This window comes from Ursus americanus, chromosome 33 (assembly GCF_024610735.1).
Source record: "Ursus americanus isolate L20-20 chromosome 33, mUrsAme1.1.p, whole genome shotgun sequence".
Taxonomy (NCBI): Eukaryota; Metazoa; Chordata; class Mammalia; order Carnivora; family Ursidae; genus Ursus; species Ursus americanus.
In genome coordinates this window covers 4,110,597-4,130,816 of record NC_142159.1, presented here as the reverse complement: position 1 = coordinate 4,130,816, position 20,220 = coordinate 4,110,597, and the positions used below count along the sequence as shown (strand labels likewise).

Here is a 20,220-nt window from a genome sequence, read left to right as displayed (position 1 = left end):
AAGGGTGAGAGACAGCAGCTGACTAGCAGTCACTAAAGTCTTGAGAAGGAATGAACTCACTCATTCATGAAGAGTGGAGACAGGAAGAAAAGGCCGGAGCTTCAACCCCGAGAACAAATAACTGATATGAAGGATGTGGGTGAACAATGAACTATCAAAGTAGGCTGAGGAGTGGTCAGGATAGCAAGGAGGAGAATGAGGCAAGAAGGGGGTGTCTCAAGCTGCAGCAAAGTAGGGTGAGAAAATCCACAAGAAGCTACTGGACAGGCAACTTGTCCTGTCATTCTGGCCTTCCCCAGCCTGCTGGAGAGAGCGAGGGATCCCCAGGGCTGGGCCCGGGCATCGCTGGCTTTGCCACTTCTGGATTCCCCCAAAGGGTCCACCAACCTGTGTGCCATGTGCTAACCCACATACACCTGTCCTGGAGCCTCACTTCTGATGTCCTGTAGCTGAATTTGAGGGGGGAGGAGAAGGGGTCTCATCACTCACACACCCACATATACAGACACACACAAACATACTCCGGACCTCTGGTGTGTCCTGGGCACAGAGGTGGCCACTCTGCCCAACTCTGCTTCATCCACCATCCTACCCTAGCTGGCGGTTCCAGCCCCCAGAAAGTTCTCTGTGATGTTGCTGCTTCCAGCCTCCTCCCTCCCCCAGGCTGAGATGACCCAGACCTGAGCTCTGCACCTGCCACATGCCTCCGGGATACCCCGCTGAAGTCTCCTCACACATAAACTCCACGGTTAACCCCCCTCTCTTCTGTAATCTACCTCCGCATTTTCACCTTTCCTTTCTCATCATCTCCTTCACTGAAAAGGGGCCTCAGAAACCATCCAGTCCTCTCCGAGCTCCCCTACTTTGTTGTCACTGTTGTTGAAGTTGCCGGAACTGAGGTCAGAGATGAAGAGGGGCTCACCCGAGAGCACAGGTGGGCTGGAGTCAGAGCTACATTCTTCGGTGCTTGAGAGGTCAGCAGTACAGGATAGTAATTCCTAGCACAGGGAGAGGCTGGAGGCAGACCACCCTGGCTCTGCCACTCAGCGGGCTGCTCGACAACTTTGGGCAAATCGGTTCACCTCTCTGTGCCTTGTCTTCCTCACCAGGGAACATGATGGGGAAACAACTCAGTACTCACCAGGTACTTAGCACAGAGTACAGCACACTCTGTAGTAAGTGCTTGCTGTGATTATTTCTTCTATGCCTTGGTCTGAGCATCTTCTTGCCTTTTTTTTTTTTTTAACATCTTCCTTCTGCTTTTTAAATTCCTATTCCTCTTAGTATTCCTCTCATTTTCTTTTCTTTCATCCTTGCTCCTGCTTCTGGGGAGGGGGCAGGGGAGGAGAGGGTTGGGTTCTGGGAGAAAGGTGCAGTGACTGCAGGGACAGGAATGTCCTTGAGAGCCAGCCAGAGCCTGCCATGGTAACACACAAACACACAGCCTATGCCTATCGGTGTGACGACTGCACACCATCCACGTGGGGGCAGTTACACACATACTCACTCAACAGCCTCTTGGTGTGACAGGCCTACACTCAATCAGCCCAGGCTCTCCTGGCTTCAGAAACATCTGGAGCCCTTCTCCAGTGGAACTCTTGTCCAACCCCCAGCTGGACGACTCTCTCTGTTTGTGTGTTCAGCTTCCTCAGACCCTGGCTTGGCATTGGGAGTTATCAGCCCGGAGAAGTTTGAGTGAAGAGGGCACCTTTAGAGGGTCCTTGATCCGGAAACATTCAGAAAGACTGTGATGGTCCTCTACACCCACACAGGTACACACATAACACGCTGACACGGGTGTGCACATGAGCCAGTGGGCTTGAGTCTGCAGCTCTCAAACTTCTTCCACGTCGATAATGGCCCCATCCACAGTCCGGTGATGTGGTTAGTGAAAGGACTGATACCCACTCTACAGACTAGGAAGCTGAGGATGAGGAAGAGTAGTGCCTTGCTCAAAGACAAATAAAGGCGATAGAGCTGAGATTCAAACCCAGGACCCCTCCATCCTAGCCTCCAATCCTTCTCTGTTTCACCGCAGCTGGAGCTTTGAGCCCAGAAGGCGGCTCAGACCAGCGGGGGTTGGATTCACGCCCCGCTACCCACCCCACGGGGTCGCGCCAATGCCACGCCTCCCCTTGAACTGTCGCCGGGGAGAAGGGAGAAAGCGGCCCAGCGTGTCTCTTTAATGCGCGCCCCGGAGGCCCAGCGCGCCCCCGCCACTATAACTGGAGTGCATGGAGCGGGCTGCGCTCAAAGAAGGGCGGGCGCTGGGCACCCGTTGACCGACTTTTCCAAGTGCGATCTGCGCCCGTCCGGCCCACGTCCCGCCCCCATGGACCCGCCCGGGGGCGCCCACAGCTGAGGACCCGACGCCCGCCGGGCTCCCGGCCGGGTAGCAGCCCGCCGCCCCAAAGGGACCCCCGCGGGCTGTGCAGGCTCCCCACACCTCTTTCCGCGGTGCTCGCCGTCGGGCGAGGGCTCCGCCGCCGCCACGCCTCGCGCCCCGCGCCACCCGCCCCATGCTGGTGCACACTTACTCCGCCATGGTGAGTAGTCTCCGGGCCGGAATGGGGGGCCGAGGGCTGGACCTGCCGAACCTCCACCTCCAACGAAATCTCGGGGGGAGGGGGCCGCGGGGACTCCGTCAGCGGCGAACCGTGCGGCTGCGCGCAGAAGACCGCTGTCCCAGCCCGAGGCTCCCGCGCCCGCGGGCCACTCCGAGATAGACCTCAGGCCCCGCGACGCGCGGGCAGGACGGCCGCCGGATCCCCGCGAGCTGAGGAGGGTCCTCTCGGGCCGGGGTCCTTTCGGCTGCCAGCGGGTCGCCTAACGCGCCCCTCTCCTTCCCCAGGAGCGCCCCGACGGGCTGGGCGCCGCGGCTGGCGGGGCCCGCCTGTCGTCTCTGCCCCAGGCGGCCTACGGGCCGGCGCCGCCGCTCTGCCACACGCCGGCCGCCGCCGCCGCCGCCGACTTCCAGCCGCCCTACTTCCCGCCGCCCTACCCGCAGCCGCCACTGCCCTACGGCCAGGCGCCCGACGCCGCTGCAGCCTTTCCCCACCTGGCCGGGGACCCCTACGGCAGCCTGGCGCCCTTGGCACAGCCGCAGCCTCCGCAGGCCGCCTGGGCCGCGCCCCGCGCCGCCGCCCGCGCCCACGACGAGCCGCCGGGTCTGCTGGCGCCGCCTGCCCGCGCCCTGGGCCTCGACCCGCGCCGCGACTACGCCGCCGCGGTGCCGCGGCTCCTGCACGGGCTGGCCGACGGCGCGCACGGCCTGGCCGACGCGCCCCTCGGCCTCCCTGGGCTGGCGGCGCCGCCCGGCCTAGAGGACCTGCAGGTGAGGCCCGAACGTCCGGGATGGGCCAGGACCGGCCGCGGTGATTTAGGACTCTGGCTGGAGGCACGGTGATGGAGGCGGGCGTCCGACTCTTCGCTCAGCGTGCCACTTCTCACTTACGACTCCGCGGATGAGTCCCAAATCGGGGTTAGATGCCGCCTGTCCATTCAGGCGTCCGGGCACTGAGTCAGGGCGCGGTGCCTGGATGGGGCAACCCCTGCTGGAGTAAATGGGCAGAGGCTCAAACACTTCCTTAGCTCTCCGCTGGGCCCCGTGGGGCATCTATGGTCCAGTCCCAGTCCGCTGGGGCAGCCTGTGCCTGAAGCGAAGAGAGGCGGAGGAGTTGTCTAAGGTTCAACATTCCTATTTCGCACGGCAGGGTGAGGTATCCAGGGCTCCAGCCGCGAGGCAGTCCTGGTCCCGCCTGTGGCCGCCCCAAGTGTAGGTGGTGAGCGTTGGGCGGAACAGACAGGACCAGGACCAGGGACAGCAGGGGCTTAAGATGTGACAGGGGACTAGGTCCACAAGCGCCCTTACCACTGCCTCTCCTATTTTCAGGCCGTGGATGAGACGGCAATGAGTCTTCTGGACCAGTCCGTGATCAAGAAAGGTAAGGAACAGCGTGCATCTGCCGGGGCAGAACTGGGGGAGATGGTGCAGGCTCCCCAAGCACAGACCCATTTTCTTCCCTGTGGAGCTTGCCTCCTGTGTGTCGCTGGGTTCAGTGGCCAGCCGGCACTCTTTGCAGCCCATTAGAGGGGCAGCAGAGGCAGGGGTCCTGGCCAGAGCTTGGACAGATGGGTGGTTGGCGTGTTGGCTCCAGAGCCTGTGGCCTGGGGTGGGCTAAGTCCATCAGACTCACTCTGCGGCTTGGGCCAGCCAAGCCACACAGAGGGTCTGGGCTTCTCCCTACTGAGGGGAGGGCGCTCCTGTAGATCTGGAATTAATTTGCAGAACGAGTTAAACTACTTTCCTGTTTCCTAAGAGGTGGGAATGGAGGTGCAGTTCCCATGGGTTTCCTTAAATGACTTCCACATTACAATGCCTTACCATTTCCTAACCAGGAAAGCTTTCCTTCCCAGCAGGGCTTTGGGGTCGATTAGGGGATGGGGGAAGCTTGAGTTTCCCCGAGGAATTTTCTGTCCTTGCAGGAGCCTCTTTCCGCATTTAGGGTTATGGGAGTTGGTGTGTGGACATCGTGTGTTAGTCTGAGTACAGGAGGGCCAGGACCTGCCTGATCCTGGATGTCCTATGTGAGTTCAGGGTCCTGTGCATGTCTGGTATGTTCCTTTCCTAGGTGTCTTTCTGGTATTTCTTGGCGTGTAAGTGTGTGTCTGTTGCTGAGTGTGTGATGCGTGTCCACTATGTTGGTGTGTATTTCTGAGTGTTTGGGAGTCTGTATGTGTGTGTGTCAGGGTCTTTGCTGTGTCCTGGAATTTGTTCTTTGATACTGAGGATCTCTGAGCATGCGAGGATCACTCCCTGTGTGTTTGTTAGGGGGTGTTCGTGTCTCTGCACTAGTAAAAGCCAGAGTTTGAGACCTGGCCTCCAGTGGATTTTCCAGCTGGAGGACTGAGTTCTGGACATGCCAGGAAAAGGTGACAAAGAGAGAGAACGAGACACAGAGGGTCAGAGGGGTCCAGGCTTTGGGCGGGCTCCTTAGATTTGGGGCGGGTGCCCCAGGAGGAATTCGGTGGCACGCACAAGCCTGCTGTGCCTGAGGCAGGCACAGCTCCCACAGGAGTTAGCTCCAGTCGTTTTTTTCGAAAGAATGAATTCAAGCCCAGGCACTCTTTGCACTTTCCATGTGCTCAGAGGAGACTAGGGCTGAGGCTGGGGTAGGGGTGGGGGGTGAGGGGCTGGAGTTCCAGGAGCTGGGGCTGGGTTACCAGCGACTGAGAGTTAGTTGGACACTGTAGAGTGTGTGTGTGGGAGGGGGGGTAAGATGAAGGGACAGGCTTCCCAGAACTTAGGGGAGGAGAGCCTCCAGGTGTTGGGCTGTGTCATCTGGAGATGGGGATGTGGAGAGGAAGCCAGAACCGGCTTCTTGGAGTAGTCTTGGAGGTGGCGGTGCGGCTGCCTTAGTGGATGTTTTGGAACCCATCGAAAGGAAGAGCTTGGTGTGCAGTTGGCAAGAGCCTGCCCCTGGGCTGCGTCCACCCGGAGAGACCATCATGGTCCAGGTCCCCTGGTTCCCGAGTACGGTCCAGGTCCCCTGGTTCCCGACTTCTGCCCAGGCCCGAGGGGCTGGGGTGGGTTGCGGGGAGCTGCTATGCTGACTCCCTGGGGGAGGCCAGCCTCCCACATCTGGGGTAGGAGCTTGGGAACGTCTGCCCTGGGGAAGGGTGAAAGGATCAGCTGGGGCTCTCTGTACCTTAAATTCCAATCCCCAGCCCAGAGGCAGGACAGGAAACTGGCTGCGAGGAGGCACTGGAATTGCCCTGAGTTGGTTTCTCTCAAAGGACATCAGTTGTCCTAAATTCCGGGTCCTAGGTGTGCGCCGGAATCCTCAACAGCGGGCCCAGGACCACCGTGAGGGCAGCCGGGATGGTCCTGAGTACGGCCCGCTGGGTGCGGCGGGGCAGATGTGGGCCCGGCCGCGGGCGCGCACATCCGCCGCACCGCAGTGCCAGCCTGTCGGTGGCCGAGCGCAGCGAGATGGAGCGCGGCGACCTGGGCGCCCCACCCCGGACGACGAGTCACAGCCCGGAGCGCTGAGGCGAAGGGAGAGGGGTGAAAGCCGGAGGCTCCCTGCGGAGGGAAGTGCTTGGTTCCCTAGCCGCGAGCTCGGCCTTCCATCCGCGCGTCGCGCCTCGGGAGAGGAGAGAGGGTCCGTGCCGGCGCTTTCGCGCTTTGCAAACGCGAGGTCCCCGAAGGTCCTCAGCTAAGGGGCCGCGCGGGCGGGGGACGGCGCGGAGCCGCTGTGGCTAAGCAGGTGGCCGGGCTGGAGCGTGGCGCGCAGCGGGCAGTTTTCGCCTGGAACTTCCGCCGTCACTGCGCGACTCCAGGGCGCGGTGGATTAGCGTCCTTCTTCGGCCTCGGGCCCTTCCGATGACATCGAGAGCCCCTGTAATATCCTGGACCCTGCCGCCCGCTTGGGCCCTGGAATGATAGGAAGTCATTTTTGGCTAGCTGAAACATCTGATTCGTGCAGCTCCTCCAGGCCCTGGCTGGAGGGACCGCTGAGGTTGAGGCCGGGCAGTTGAGGCCCGGGGTGAATCCGGGCAGCCCCGGCCCTACCCCAGAAGCAGTCTTCCTATCGCAGGGTGTCGCCAGGGAGGGAAGCCTGGGATTTCTCCAGGGACCTTGGTTGTAAAACTTTCGATACTCCAGGCACATGTCCTGGAGGGGAAACGAAGCCTCCGCCCCGCCATACACTGCACTGTCGGCTGCTCCTTGCAGCCACGGTGTGGGGCGGGGGTGGCAGATGGAGCCCAGGCCGCTGACCCAAGGAGAAACCCTCCATTTCTGCCCACATTTGTTACCTCCAGTTTTGTAACCTGCCAAAGGGGCACAGAAAGTAAGCGGGACTGGTGGGGGACACATACCTGGATGGGAATATTTTCTAGCCAAGAAGTGTGATGAGGGAGATTGGTACTGGTCCTGTGAGAGCTCAGAGGCCAAGCGCTGAGTGCCTGCGGTTGGGGGGCTTCCTACAGGAGAGGTTAGGCTGCTCTCCGCAGGTGCTTCATGGGTGTTTGTTGAATAAATGAGTGACGGATTTTGAGGTCTGAGTGCATTGGGACAGAGGGTGTGGAAGGGCCAAGCTATTTTCACCGCACTAGGCACAGCATTGCAAACGCCCTGCACTATAGAAAAGCCGACAGGTTAGAGAGGTTAAAATCTGCGGGGGTTTCAGGTCATACAGCCACAGCTGGAGGGGAGCGGTCCGGGATGAGAACTGAAATAAAGTACTCCTCCCCTCCAGGAGAGGGGGTGGCTGCCTAGTCGGGGTAGGGACATCCCTTTTTGTTGGGCCCTGTGGTCCAGTCTCAGGGTGTCCAGGGCAGGGGCTGAGGTAAATAGCCACCCTCTCCTCTGCTGTCCTTGGCTCTGGGGAAAGAAAGGGAGATGGGGAGGGTCTGGGCTTCCAAGTGAATCTCAGCAGGGCCAGGCCTCCGGTGAGTGAGTGAAGTACTCACCTCTGAGGCAAGGATTAGATAAATAATATATCTTTTTTTTTAAGATTTATTTATTTACTTTAAAGAGAAAGAGAGAGAGAGAGAGAGAGCAGGCGGGAGCATGAGCAGGGGGAAAGGGCAGAGGGAAAGGGAGAGAGAATCCTCAAGCGGACTCCCCGCTGAGCACAGAGCCCAGTGCAGGGCTCATCCCAGGACCCTGAGATCATGACCTGAGCTGAAATCAAGAATTGGACACTTAACCAACTGAGCCACCCAGGTGCCCCAGGTAAATAATATATCTTAATGTAGTATTTTAAAATAAGAAATACTGTCCAAATACCACAATAAACAAAAATCAAAGTTTTATGTAAAGAGAGGATCTGACCTGGCATTTCTACATTCCTGCCTTACTTGCCTCCCAGGCCGCTGTCCGACCCAGAAAAAGACTGAAAAACCCACGCCCAAGCAGATAGGGTTTGGACAGTAGCTGAGGGCCACACAGGGCAGGAGAGTGAAGGTTAGTTAGTGGGAAGGAAACTTAGCCAGCTGCACCCCTCCCCCCTCTGGGCCAGTGTACCCTAAGTGTGGGCTAAGAAACCACGTGCATCAGAATGCCTTAGGGGTGCGTATTTAAAAAACGCAGACTTCCTGGGCACCACTCCACATCTACTGAATGAGAGTCCCTGGAAGTATAGCCCTGGAACTTGCATTTCTCAACAGATTTATTGAAGTAAAATGTACAGACCTAAAATTCACCCAGTTAAGATGATAATTCAGTGATTTTTAGTTAATTTATAGAGCTGTGTAGCCATCACCACCATCAGTCTTAAGACGTTTCCATCACCCCCTACAACTCCTTCATTCCCATTTGTAGTTAATCCTCAGTCCCACCCCAAGCCTTAAGCAACCACTGATCTGCTTTCTATCTATACATTTGCATATTCTGGACATGTTACGTCCATGGAATAAATAAATATGCCAACAGTGCTTCTAGCTTCTTTGACTTAGCATAATGTTTTCAAGGTTCATCTGTGTCATAGCAGGTGTGAGTAGTCCTCTTTCTTCCTGTTGCTCAGTACTCCGTTGCGCGCATGAAACGCATTTTATGTATCCATTCACCAGTTGATGGACACCTGGGATGTTTCCACTTTTTGGCTGCTATGAATAAGGCTGCTCGGATCATCCACACACATGTCTTTGTGTGGACATATGTTTTCACAGCTCTTAGGTGAATGCCTAGGGATGAAATTGCTGGATGTTGTGGTAAGTGCGTGTTTAATTTCCTAAGAGACTGGCATGCCGTTTTCTCACGGGGCTGTTCTAGTGTACTTTCTACTAGCAACACGCAAGAGGGTTTTTACCTACACTTGATATTGTCTATCTTTTTTTAAAAAAGATTTATTTATTTATTTTAGAGAGAGTGAGCGAGAGAGCACGGGTGGGAGGGGCAGAGGGAGAGGGAGAGAGACTCGCAAGCAGACTCCCTGCTGAGTGTGGAGCCTGACTTGGGGCCCCGTCCCATGACCCATGAGATCATGACCCGAGCCAAAACCAAGAGTCGGATGCTTCACTGACTGTGCCACTCAGGCGCCCCAATATTGTCTCTTTTATGATAGCCGTGCTGATAGTACCTGGGTATAGTTTTACTTTGCATCTCCTTAATGACTAATGATGTGGAGCACTTCTTTCACGTGCTTATTAGCCATCCGTATGTCATTTTTAGTGAGACGGCTATTCACATATTTTGACCATTTTCCAATTGGGTTGTTTATCTTACTACAGAGTTATGAGAGTTATTTACCTATTCCGGATATATATATATATATCCTTGATCATATATGTGATTTGCAAATGTTTTCTTCAAGTTTATGGTTTTCTTTCAATTTTTTAAATAGTGCCTTTCGAGGTGCAGAACTTTTTAATTTTCCTGAAGTCCACTTTACCATTATTTTCTTTTTATGGATCATGTTTTTAGGGTTGAATCCAGGAACTCATTCCCCAGCCCAAGAGCGCAGAGGTTTTTCTCCTATGTTTTCTTCTAGATGGAATTGAAATTTTAGTCAGCTTTCTGGGAGAAACTTCTGCACTCTCCCTGGATTCAGTGGTCAGACAGTACCTACCACCTGTGGATGGAGTGTGTAGACAAGCGTGTGGGTCTTGTCTGACAGGTTGGACAACTAGGAGTTCTTGTGTCTGTAGTGTCTTGGCTTCTGCTTGTGTAATGGGCGGTGGATGGGGGAGGAGGCCAGGGAGGCAGGGAGGACACCATGAAGAGACCACTTCAGCCTCAGGAGTCACTGTGGTGTGGGACACAAACACCAGTGTCTCTGCTTTGCTGTCCGTGTTAGCTTAATTCCTACCTCCATGACTGTCCCTTTCTCACGCCATCCACTTCCGAACCTTGGGTTCCATTCCTCTTGTCATTTCTGAGGGAAGAGGCTCCGAGGAAAAGGGGAGGAACAAGTGGGGGAGGGAGCAGAGTCTGTCATTCCATCCCCAAACGTATGTCCACCTACACTTCGCGGCACCTACATTGACATACGTGTGGCAAACACTCCATGTTTAACTCTAGTGACAGGAGCGAGAGCCCTTGCAGATATCCATACACGTGCTGCCACATTCCTGAACACTCAGGAGGGCAGAAACTCTGTCTGTGTGTATAGCTGGGGACCAGTCCTCGTTCAGTGAGTGCGCACACGCACAGTCTTGCCCCCATTGCTCTGTCCGCGACAGGCGTCACGGTGTATGGAGTCATTGTTGGGGCACACGAATGCTCCCATAGATCTCTGTTTGCACGTGAGCAACAGCCTCCTGCAGCCTTGGTCTCCCTCCCCTCATACGGGGCCTGGCCTCAGGGACCCCCTGGTTTGAACAGAAGTTGGGATGGAGGAGGCTGCTGGAGGAGAGAATTTTCTATTCCCTCTGACTGCTGCCTCTGGCTGGGGGTCATGGGAGGCAAGACAGTCATTCTGCCCTTCTTTTCATTTATTTTTTATTATTTTTAAAAGATTTTATTTATTTATTTGACACAGAGAGAGAGAGCGCACAAGCAGGGGGAGCAGCAGGCAGAGGAGGAGGGAGAAGCAGACTCCCCGCTGAGCAAGGAGCCCGATGTGGGACTCGATCCCAGGACCCTGGGATCATGACCTAAGCTGAAGGCAGACGCTTAATTGACTAAACCACCCAGGCGCCCCCACTTTTTTTTTTAAGACTTCTTTTTATCTTTAATTTATCAATTTGTAGGGTTTTTTTTAAGTCAAGCTTGAGTTATAAGTAACTTTACACCTGCATTTCTTTAAATTTTGACAAATATAAACACACAGTCATGTAACCACTACAATATAGAATGGTTCCATCACCCCAGAGGAAGTGCCCTCCAGGCAGAGAGACGTAGGTGAAGAGGGAACCGTGCACAGGCCTGGGAGACACTGGAGCAGAAGGTGGGGACGGCTCCTATTGCCTGTCTGGTGTCGGTGTGTCTGTTGAGTTAGCACAGCTCTGCTCCTCGCTCTGAGAGGGGGCTGGGACTAAGGAAAGGTAGCGGGGAGGGTGGAGCCGAGAGCAGGATCAGAGACTGCTTCTAATTAAAATGTTGATATGTTGGCACCAGGCCTTTTTTACATTAGCTTTTATTTTTAGAAATATTGCATTAAAGGGACGCCTGGGTGGTGCAGTTGGCTAAGCGTCCGACTCTTGGTTTCGGCTCAGGTGGTGATCTCGGGCTTGTGAGATCGAGCCCCACGCTGCAGTCTGTGCTGAGCGTGGAGTCTGCTTAAGGTTCTCTCTCTTCCTCGCTCTCTGCCCCTCCCCCCAATATATATTGCATTAAAACACTTGTTTATCTTGCTTGCTGAGTTTTTGGTGCCTCCTTAAATTTTGCTCCCAAGGTGAGTGCCTCCCTTGCCTCACCCTCGTTGACCCTGCTCTGGGGACAGAGACTTGCCTGGGGTGGAACGTGTGCTGCCCATTCTCTCCGCATTCTGCCCTTTTCCTCTTCTTCCACGCGCCCCATCTGTGGCCTCTTGGCCCCTCCCCGGTGCCTGAACAGGGACCCAGGGAGGAAGGGCTGTTTTACTCCCAGTCGCTAAGACAGGGATGAGGTTCTCCCAACGCCCACCCTCTCCCCCAGTCTGGTCTCAGGTCCCCCATTTCCGGTCTCAAAGGCTCTTGCTCCACTCGCTTATCCCACACGCACTGAAGTGCGCTTGGGCTGAGAGCCCCCCTCAAGGCACACTCCTGGTTGGTGGGGAAGACAGCTGTGGGAGCGGACGCAGAGGTTCAGTGGGATGAGGTCAGGGCTGGAGGGTGAGAGGGGGCTGGGGTCCTGGGGCCCGGAAGCTTTGAACCGGGGATGGTGCCCGCACTGAGGCTTGGGGAGGAGGGGCCCTGCTCGGGAGATGGAGACGGAGATGGACAGTGAGCCAGTCTGTGGGGCTCGAAGAGCTCACGCGCTGGTGGTCCCCCATCCCAGGTGGCACTTCGTTCACCGTGTTCCGTGTGGCCTGTGCTGGGTTTTTAAATTTTTGAATTGGTTGCCAGGGTTTAAAAATCCAGCGGTTTCGCAAAGACATCCAGAATCCTGGCTTCATCAGCAAACAGTGGGCGTTCTGCAGTGTTGGTGTGTAGTGGCTTTCCATAGGGCGGCGCCTGTCCCCCACACCTCGCTTCCTTGTTACCTGTCGTGCTCCCCCTCTTTGAAGTCAACAGCTGTGCCGTCCACTGTGGGAGCCACCAGGCACGTGTGGCTGTTGGGCACCTGAAACGTGGCTAGTCCGAATGGAGATGGGCTGGAGATGTAAAATATGCATTGAATTTTTAAGGCTAAGTACAAGGGAAGAATGTAAAATAGCTCATTAGTAATCTTTAAAATACTGGTGACATGTTTCCGTGATAGTGTTTTTGACACACTGGGGTAAATAAAATATTTTAAAATTAACCTCATGTTTCTTTTTACTTTTTAAAAATAGGGCTACTAGAAAATTTAAATTTGAATTCTATGTATATATAAATTATATACATATATACATATGTATACTATAGTATATTTCTGTTGGTCAGTATGGGTTGAGAGCCTAAAGGACAAATGGGGGACCAGGCAAGAGGGACAGGCAGCGGCCAGAACGCAAAGTGGGCGAAGGAGGGCATTACATGGAAGGCGCAAGGATGGTTAAGGATGTGAACTTTGGAGTCCGTGATCGGAGTTCAAGACCCATTTCTGCTCCCTACTTGCTGTGCCATCCATCTGAACCTCTCTGAACTTCTGGCTTCTCCGATTTGAAATGGGGATGGAAAATAGCGTTTACCTCCCAGAGATGTTTGTGTAAAGCACTTGGTATACAGTTGGCACTCACGGAAGGATAGGCGACCTCATCCTGTCCAGCTCTGAAGCTGGGATCTGATTCGAGAGGAAGTGATGGGCACTGATGGGTTTTGGTCTGGAGAGTGATGTGTTTCAGAAAGATCCTTTGGGGTGGGGGCAGGAGACCAGAGCAGAGCTGTGCCTCCAAATTTCAGGCAGGAAGTGAGCGAGCATCTGTGCACATGCAGAGAAGTGGCTGCATCCGGGGCCGTGGAGAAAGGAGAGCCGCAGGGGACGCAGTGACGGAAGGGATGCGGTGGGAGAGAGCAGCGTGGAGGGCATCACTGAGGGTTCTGGGTGGGTGTCCTGGTGGACATGCACATGCAGCAATGGAAAAGCTGGAGGGGCTCTGCCGGTGGGAACCGGGCAGCCTTGCTTGGCTCTGCATTCCCCGACACACAGGGCTCAGCAAAGAATTGCTGAATGGTGGAGGGTTCCTGCCTTTGAGATCACAGTCCGGGGCTTGTTACTGGTTCTCAGGCTAGCAGCTGTGTGATCTCAGGCACACTACTTCACATCTCTGGGCATCAGTCTCCCCATCTATAAAATGGGAATAGTAAACACAGCCCCCTCGTGGGGTGTTCAGAGGATTCAGTGACATGATCCGTGTAAGTACATAGCATAGTGAGTGTTCAATTCACTGTTGGCCTCAGGCTTCCCACTTAGTCCCTCTGCACACACACAAGGACTGCCTTCTCTCCTGCTCTCCCAAGGCTCTCACTTCCTTGGAGGAAGAGAAGCCCAGGTGGAGGCAAGTACCTTGATGATCCTCCCTTCCCTTTGAGGCTCAGAAGGAAGATGGAGGTTAGACTACAGAAAGAACTTTCCTTTAGAGCCAAGAGTATCCAAGTGGGGTTGTTTCGGTTTGTTTGTTTGTTTAATATTTTATTTATTTATTTGACAGAGAGAGACAGCCAGCAAGAGAGGGAACACAAGCAGGGGGAGTGGGAGAGGAAGAAGCAGGCTCCCAGCGGAGGAGCCTGATGTGGGGCTCAATCCCAGAACGCTGGGATCACGCCCTGAGCCGAAGGCAGACGCTTAACGACTGCGCCACCCAGGTGCCCCTGTTTGGTTTTTTTTTCAAGTAGTCTCCATGCCCGGCATGGAGTCCAGCACGGGGCTTGAACTCACAACCCTGAGATCAAGACTGGAGCTGAGATCAAGAGTCGGACACTTAACCGACTCAGCTACCGAGGCACCCCTCCAAGTGGGTTTTAGAAAATTCACTTCTCAGAGTCCCTTCCCTGCCCTGCACAGATTAGTGGACAGAGAGCTTTGGGGGCAGAATTCTGTGGGGTGTGGGTGTGTATCTCTTTACTCCTGTCTCCTTGAGCATCCCATAGTAACTCGGCAGGAAGGGGGCCAGGGCCAGAGGCCTCATGGGGCCATAACCTCTGCCCCCAGGATGTGGGCTTCCAAAGTCCCCAGGCCCTCACTGATCTGGAAGGGTGGCATGTAGGGGCCATAAGCAGGCACTCCTTGCGTTTGTGCAGACCTAGCTGGGCCCTGCTGCGGTGACTCAGGGTTCCCGCCTCCGTGTTTGCAGCTCTCTCTTTGATTGCACTTGCCCAGACTCCAGGACGCTGCAGAGGCTGTGTCAGTTAACAGGGCACCAGCCTGGCTCAGTAAAGGGAACACAGGTGCAGGAGCCAGGCAACTCCGGTTCAATTTCCACCACCCGTTAGCGGAGTGGACTTGGGTGAGTCACGTTAACCTCAGTGTGCCTCCGTCTCTTCTTTTGTAAAGCAGGGACAGTAGAACTGCCCTCTGAGAGGCGCTGGGATGTTTCAATGTGGCTGTGTGCCCAGCATGTGGCACGGTGCCCAGGACACAGTCAGCGCTTCCTCAATGCTCCCACTCCACAGCTGCCTAGCGCCCGCGTCCTGCGGTCCCTGGCTCAGTGTTGTCTCTCTCTCCCTTGCTCTTGCTTCCATTCTGCAGTCCCCATCCCCTCCAAAGCCAGCAGCCTCTCGGCCCTCTCGTTGGCCAAAGACAGCCTGGTTGGTGGCATCACGAACCCCAGTGAGGTCTTCTGCTCCGTGCCAGGCCGGCTCTCACTGCTCAGCTCGACGTCCAAGTACAAGGTGACGGTGGGGGAGGTCCAGCGGCGACTCTCACCTCCCGAGTGCCTCAATGCCTCCCTCCTGGGCGGTGTCCTTCGCAGGTAGGACGGCCAGCCCACAGTTCCCTGCCAAAATCTGTGATCGTTTCAGACCTTCTCAGGGGAGCAGAGAGGGGCCCCCCAGGCCACAGCTTCATCTCCGTCTCTATCTCCTTAGGGAGATGTGCATGTTCTGGGGGCAGCCCAACATCTCCAGCAGCTCCCACAGGTCTGTGGGCTTGGGGGTGGGGGTGGACGGAGAAGCCTGGTCACAGAGGAGGGATGGAGGACTGACCCGTGTTGGGCAGAATGGGCCAGGCTGGGGCTGGCGAAGAGAAAATACCATCTTCATCCTTTGCCCCAAGAGAGGGACCCCAGGACCCGAGGCCCACTCACTCCGTGTGGAGCCCAGGCCCCTCTGGTGTGTATGGTTTGCAGTTTGTCTTCATAGTCGGGTGTCTGTCTCTCTCTGTGCACGTCCTTGTGCCCGGGTAGGGTATTTGTACTGCCGGGCCAGGAGTTCTGACGTGTCTGAGGACGGTGTGAATGTGTGCGTGTGAGTGCATGCGTGCACGTGTGTGTGTGTGTGTGTGTGGTATAGGGGACAGCCAGAAGGACGTTTCCGTGAGTGTGAGTTTCCTATGTTGCTTTGGCTAGAGCGTGCCCTCCTCTGTGTGGTTGCGTGTACTTCTAGAGACAGACATGTGTTTACGTGTCTGCAGCTGTGTGCGGAGGCAGCATTTGTGCAGGGGTGGGGGTGTGTCTACTCCTGGTTTCTCTGAGCACCCCAGAGGGAGTGTACGAGTCCTTGAGTGTCTGTCCATCTGTCCCCGGGATCCTGGCTCGGTGTGACCTGTGTGTCTGCGTCCCTGTGTGGCCCTGGCAGCCCAAGTCTGCGTGTGTCTGTGTACGTCTGACTCTTGCGGGGGGTGTGTCCTTATCGCCCCCAGTGTGTGTTCACCCGTATGCATGTTTATCTGTGTGTCCCTGCGTGACTGTGCATCTCCGCATATCAGGCTGTGTGTCCCTGGGTAGCCGTGTATGGCTCGGCTGGTGTGCTGAGGTGAGGAAAAAGCACCCCAAGATTCTGGCCCATCCTTCCCCACCCAGGCTGTCCCTGCTGCTGTTGAGAGGCTTAGAGAGAAATGAGTGGCTCTGGGAGCTGGGTGCTAGGCCCCCCAGCCCCACCTTGGCTGCCAAGTCAATGAGGTTAGAAGGGGGTTGGGACCAGGCCGAAAGAGGCCCCAGAGCACCCCCAGGGCCAGACCCCAGCTTTGGCAGGAGTGGGGTGGAGGCAGCAAGGTCCCGTGGGGGTCACCCAGCCATACACTTCTTTCTTGTCCTCATAGTGTATGTCTGTCTCTCTCTCTGCATGTCAAGGGCCAAGTCCAAGAACGGGGGCCGCTGCCTGCGGGAACGGCTAGAGAAGATTGGGCTCAACTTGCCAGCTGGCCGTCGCAAGGCCGCCAATGTGACACTTCTGACTTCGCTGGTAGAGGGTGAGTGAGGCCTGAGGGTGGGTGTGAGCGTGAGCATGAGAGGACCTGTCTCACCCAGGGCACTGTGTGACTGTCCCTAACGCAGGCGGTGTGTCGGGTATAAGGAGGGGGCGTACGTGATACGTGTGTATCCTCTTCACGTGTCTGGGCATGCCCACATGTCCGTGTGTGTGGGTTTGTGGAGGGCCGGGAGGAGTGGCCAGTGTTTGGATGCGGTGAAGGGATGAGGGGGTGAGAGTCCCTTTCCTGGAGGCTGGGGACTCCGGCTCAGTCATCTCGAGCCCAGGCTCTGGGGTACATGGTGGGCTCAGCTGCCATCCCTGGGCTTAGAGCCCATCCCCTGTGGCCCCAAGGGAGGGCAATGGGCTTGGGGCTGGGGCTGCGCGGGGAGGGAAGCCAGAGGAAGGTTTCTATAGCAGCAGAATGGGGCAGAATGGCTCCTAGCCAGGGGGTGGGAGGTTCAAGGCCGTGCTCCAGGCTCAAAGGTACACCTGGCTGGGTGGCAGCTCATGGCTCTGCCTCTCCTCCGCCCCCCAGGAGAGGCCGTGCACCTGGCCCGAGACTTTGGCTACGTCTGTGAGACTGAGTTCCCAGCCAAGGCAGCTGCCGAGTACCTGTGCCGCCAGCACGCCGACCCCGGGGAACTGCACAGCCGCAAGAGCATGCTGCTGGCCGCCAAGTGAGTGAGGGTGCCACGCGTGGGTGCCTTGGGGCTCTGTGCACAGGCGCATGGAGGTGCAGTGCAGACGCAAATACCACGCAGGGGCAGAGTGGACGCCACCCACATGCACACCTGATGTACGAGTGGCACCACGCACGGGCACAGTGAGTCACCGTGTGGTGCACACCACGGGGTGCACATGGACACAAAACATACCTGGGTTCTGTGCACCAGCAAAACTGCTGTCACTGCCCCATAGCTTCACCGGCCCCAGTCCCACCATGGTGGTCTTGCTCCCCCTGCCTGAGCCTTGCCCATCAGCCCTTTTGTTCCAGTGACTTCCATCAGGGCACCAATGCCCACCCAGCCACAAGCTGACCCACCCTTGTCCTTACTTCACCCCTGACCCCTCTGCAAGTCCTGTGGGTGGCTCCCCCCACCACTCACATGCTGCCACCTCAGCTCTGGTCTCCTAATCTCACTCCAGGACGTCATCCCAGTGCTCTGCTGTTCCCTCAGCCTTTCTACACATGCACTGATCCCCTGCCCAAGAACCTTCAACGGCTCCCCAGCTACTGCATTGATTTTCAAACTAGGTTCTGTGGGGATGCGTTAGGGCCTCTTTAATGAACTGGTATTCCATTCAGAGTTACTTTTTAGAAAGGTCCCATTGCAAGAAAAGACAGAGAGAGACAGAGAGAGGGAAGGAGAATAAGTCTAGACGCCTTTGAGGGCCCCACAATCTGGCTGGCACAAACCCCACCACTGCAGCTGACATTCTCGCTGTCCCTGCCCTCACACCTGCTGCTTAGAACGCCATCCAGTCCCCCATCTCATGGAGTCCTAATGCAGCCAGATCCCACCTCCACCCTCCTCCTCCGGGGCTTTCTCAGATTCCCTAGGCAGAAGTGGAATTACAGACTCAAGCGACTGCCATGTCTTGTGGGACCCTTGGGGCTGTTCATATCGTTGTTGGAGAAGCATAGCCGGGGCAGGGCCCCCCTCACCCATGAGTCAGCTAAGTCACCCAAACTTTCTGGGGCTCAGTCATGTGTGCCATGCCGACTGGCTTCCATGGAGATCCAAAGGCGAGACAGGAGTACCTCGTCCTGCCTCAGCCACGTGCAGGATGCAAAGAAAGGAAGAATGACCACAAGCTCGAGGAAGGTTCCGATCCCAGCTCCGCCCCTCGGTCAGGTCAGCCAGCCTATCTGAAAGCAACTTTCTTATAAGCTGAGGATGACGAGAACTGTCCAGATTTGTCGTGAGGATTGTGGTGCTGCATCCAGGGCTCGGCACAGCACCTAGGCCTCACTTCACATTCACTGCCAGCTGTTAGTTCAGCTGTTCCTTGTTCCCTAATTATTTCAAGGACAAGGCTCTGTGAAGCATTGAGTGTTTGGGATGGGAGTGGGCGAGGGGATCAAGGGAAGTTTCCTGGGTAAGGGAGTAGAGCTGGACTTGGAACGTGGGCAGGACATCCACAGGAAGAGACTGTAGGGTAGTGGCATATGCCGTTTACTAGCTGTGTGATATTGGGCAAGTCAGTCGATGCCTCCGAACCAGTTTCCTTTTCTGCAGCATGGGTACGATCATCATTTGCAGACTACTGACAGGGTCAGCGATCATAAATATAATACATAAAAATTGCCGTGCACACAGTAGGTCCTTCTCTAGGCTCAGACTTTTGTCCTCTAACCTCCAGCCCTCCTTCCCCCACCAGGCAGATCTGCAAGGAGTTTGCAGACTTGATGGCGCAGGACCGCTCGCCGTTGGGCAACAGCCGCCCGGCACTCATCCTGGAGCCCGGAGTACAGAGCTGCCTGACACACTTTAGCCTCATCACCCATGGCTTTGGTGGGCCCGCCATCTGTGCTGCCCTTACTGCCTTCCAGAACTACCTGCTGGAGTCACTCAAGGGCCTGGACAAGATGTTTCTAAGTGGTGCGGGCACTGGGCACGGTGACACCAAGGCTTCGGAGAAGGATGCCAAGCACCGGAAATAGCTGTCTCCCCGGCCTCATCCCAAAGGGGTTCCCGAGGCCTGAAATGAGGCCTTAGTTCCTGGGAGAGGGCCCGAAAGGATTAAAAGGTGGAGCTTGAGTCAGGCCAGAAAGAGAACATTCATCCAGAGACCGCTGAGTGAGAGGTTGCAGAAGGGGAGGTGGCTTCTCTGTGGCCATTTGTCGAGAAGGGCCCAGAGGGCTGCCGCATGTGTGCAATTTTCTGACCCTTGACTGCTGAGAAGTGCTTGGGCAGGAAATGGGCATGGAGAAGCCTGGTGTAGGGGGCTGAGCCCCGCGCATCACGGTGCCTGGGCAGCGGTGGATTCTCCCAGAGGCCAAGGCCTTGCTGTTTTTACTCATGGCAGGGGGGGAATTGTTAACAAACCAGAGGTGTCGAGGAGCTGTTGTCCCTCATCCCAGAATCTCCTACCCCCAGAAAAGGGGTGCTGGCAGGAGGCCCCAGTGGGTTCTTTGGAATCATCCCACTCTTGGGAAGAAGTGGGCAGGAGGAGCCCTCAAGGAGCAAAGATAGAGCACACACTGCAGAACTTGAATCCAGGCTGCACGTCACAGTCCTATTGCTGTCTGTCCTATTTATTTATGTATGTTGTAATTAAATTTGAAAGTTTAAAAATGTCGAGTGCAACTTATTTATCCCGAGTTGAGGACTCTTGTTTCACTGTCCTCTGCTTACACACAAGATGTCCGGCTGGACCAGGATGGAGAGGGTGTGTTTGCTCGCAAAGGGCTGGGGGTGGGCTGGGGCGGGGGGTGAAGAAAGATTGTATCAGGGATCCTGAGGCTGTCACAGAGATTTTGTACTTGCTGTTGTTTCTCTTGACCCTACAGTCGATGTACCTCTTCGACTCTCCGATTGCTTTCTCATTCTCAATAAAACCTTTTTACTGGGTGTGAAACCTCCCTGTCCTTCTTCAGCCCAGGCCTAGATTTGCCTCTCACGTTGGCAAGGGGCCTCTAAGGGGGAATCATAGGAGGGGGCTGTGAGCACCACTGTGTGCGTATGGTGTGTGTGGGGGTCTATCTACTTCATCAGAGTGGCTGTCATTTCTGTGTATGTGAGAGAGAAGTGAATCCCAGGTCTGTATGTGTAGTTCTCGTAAGACTTGGCAGGCCTGTGT

The 20,220-nt window shown here is 55.8% G+C and overlaps 1 protein-coding gene across 1 annotated transcript; it reads left to right on the top strand.

The window, feature by feature from the left end:
- Positions 1 to 2,504: 2,504 nt before the first annotated feature.
- On the top strand, positions 2,505 to 19,242 carry TFAP2E (transcription factor AP-2 epsilon). The gene is made up of 7 exons (XM_045782512.2): positions 2,505 to 2,546; positions 2,852 to 3,334; positions 3,893 to 3,944; positions 14,756 to 14,978; positions 16,296 to 16,414; positions 16,952 to 17,093; positions 18,799 to 19,242. Exons 1-7 carry the CDS (start codon positions 2,520 to 2,522, stop codon positions 19,079 to 19,081), a joined length of 1,329 nt encoding a protein of 442 aa, XP_045638468.2. The 5' UTR covers positions 2,505 to 2,519; the 3' UTR covers positions 19,082 to 19,242.
- Positions 19,243 to 20,220: the final 978 nt, after the last annotated feature.

Coding starts and splice junctions, on each gene's coding strand:
- TFAP2E (XM_045782512.2), top strand. CDS start 2,520: ATGCTGGTGCACACTTACTCCGCCATG. Junction 2,547..2,851: donor TGCACACTTACTCCGCCATG/GTGAGTAGTCTC, acceptor CTCCTTCCCCAG/GAGCGCCCCGACGGGCTGGG. Junction 17,094..18,798: donor AGCATGCTGCTGGCCGCCAA/GTGAGTGAGGGT, acceptor TTCCCCCACCAG/GCAGATCTGCAAGGAGTTTG.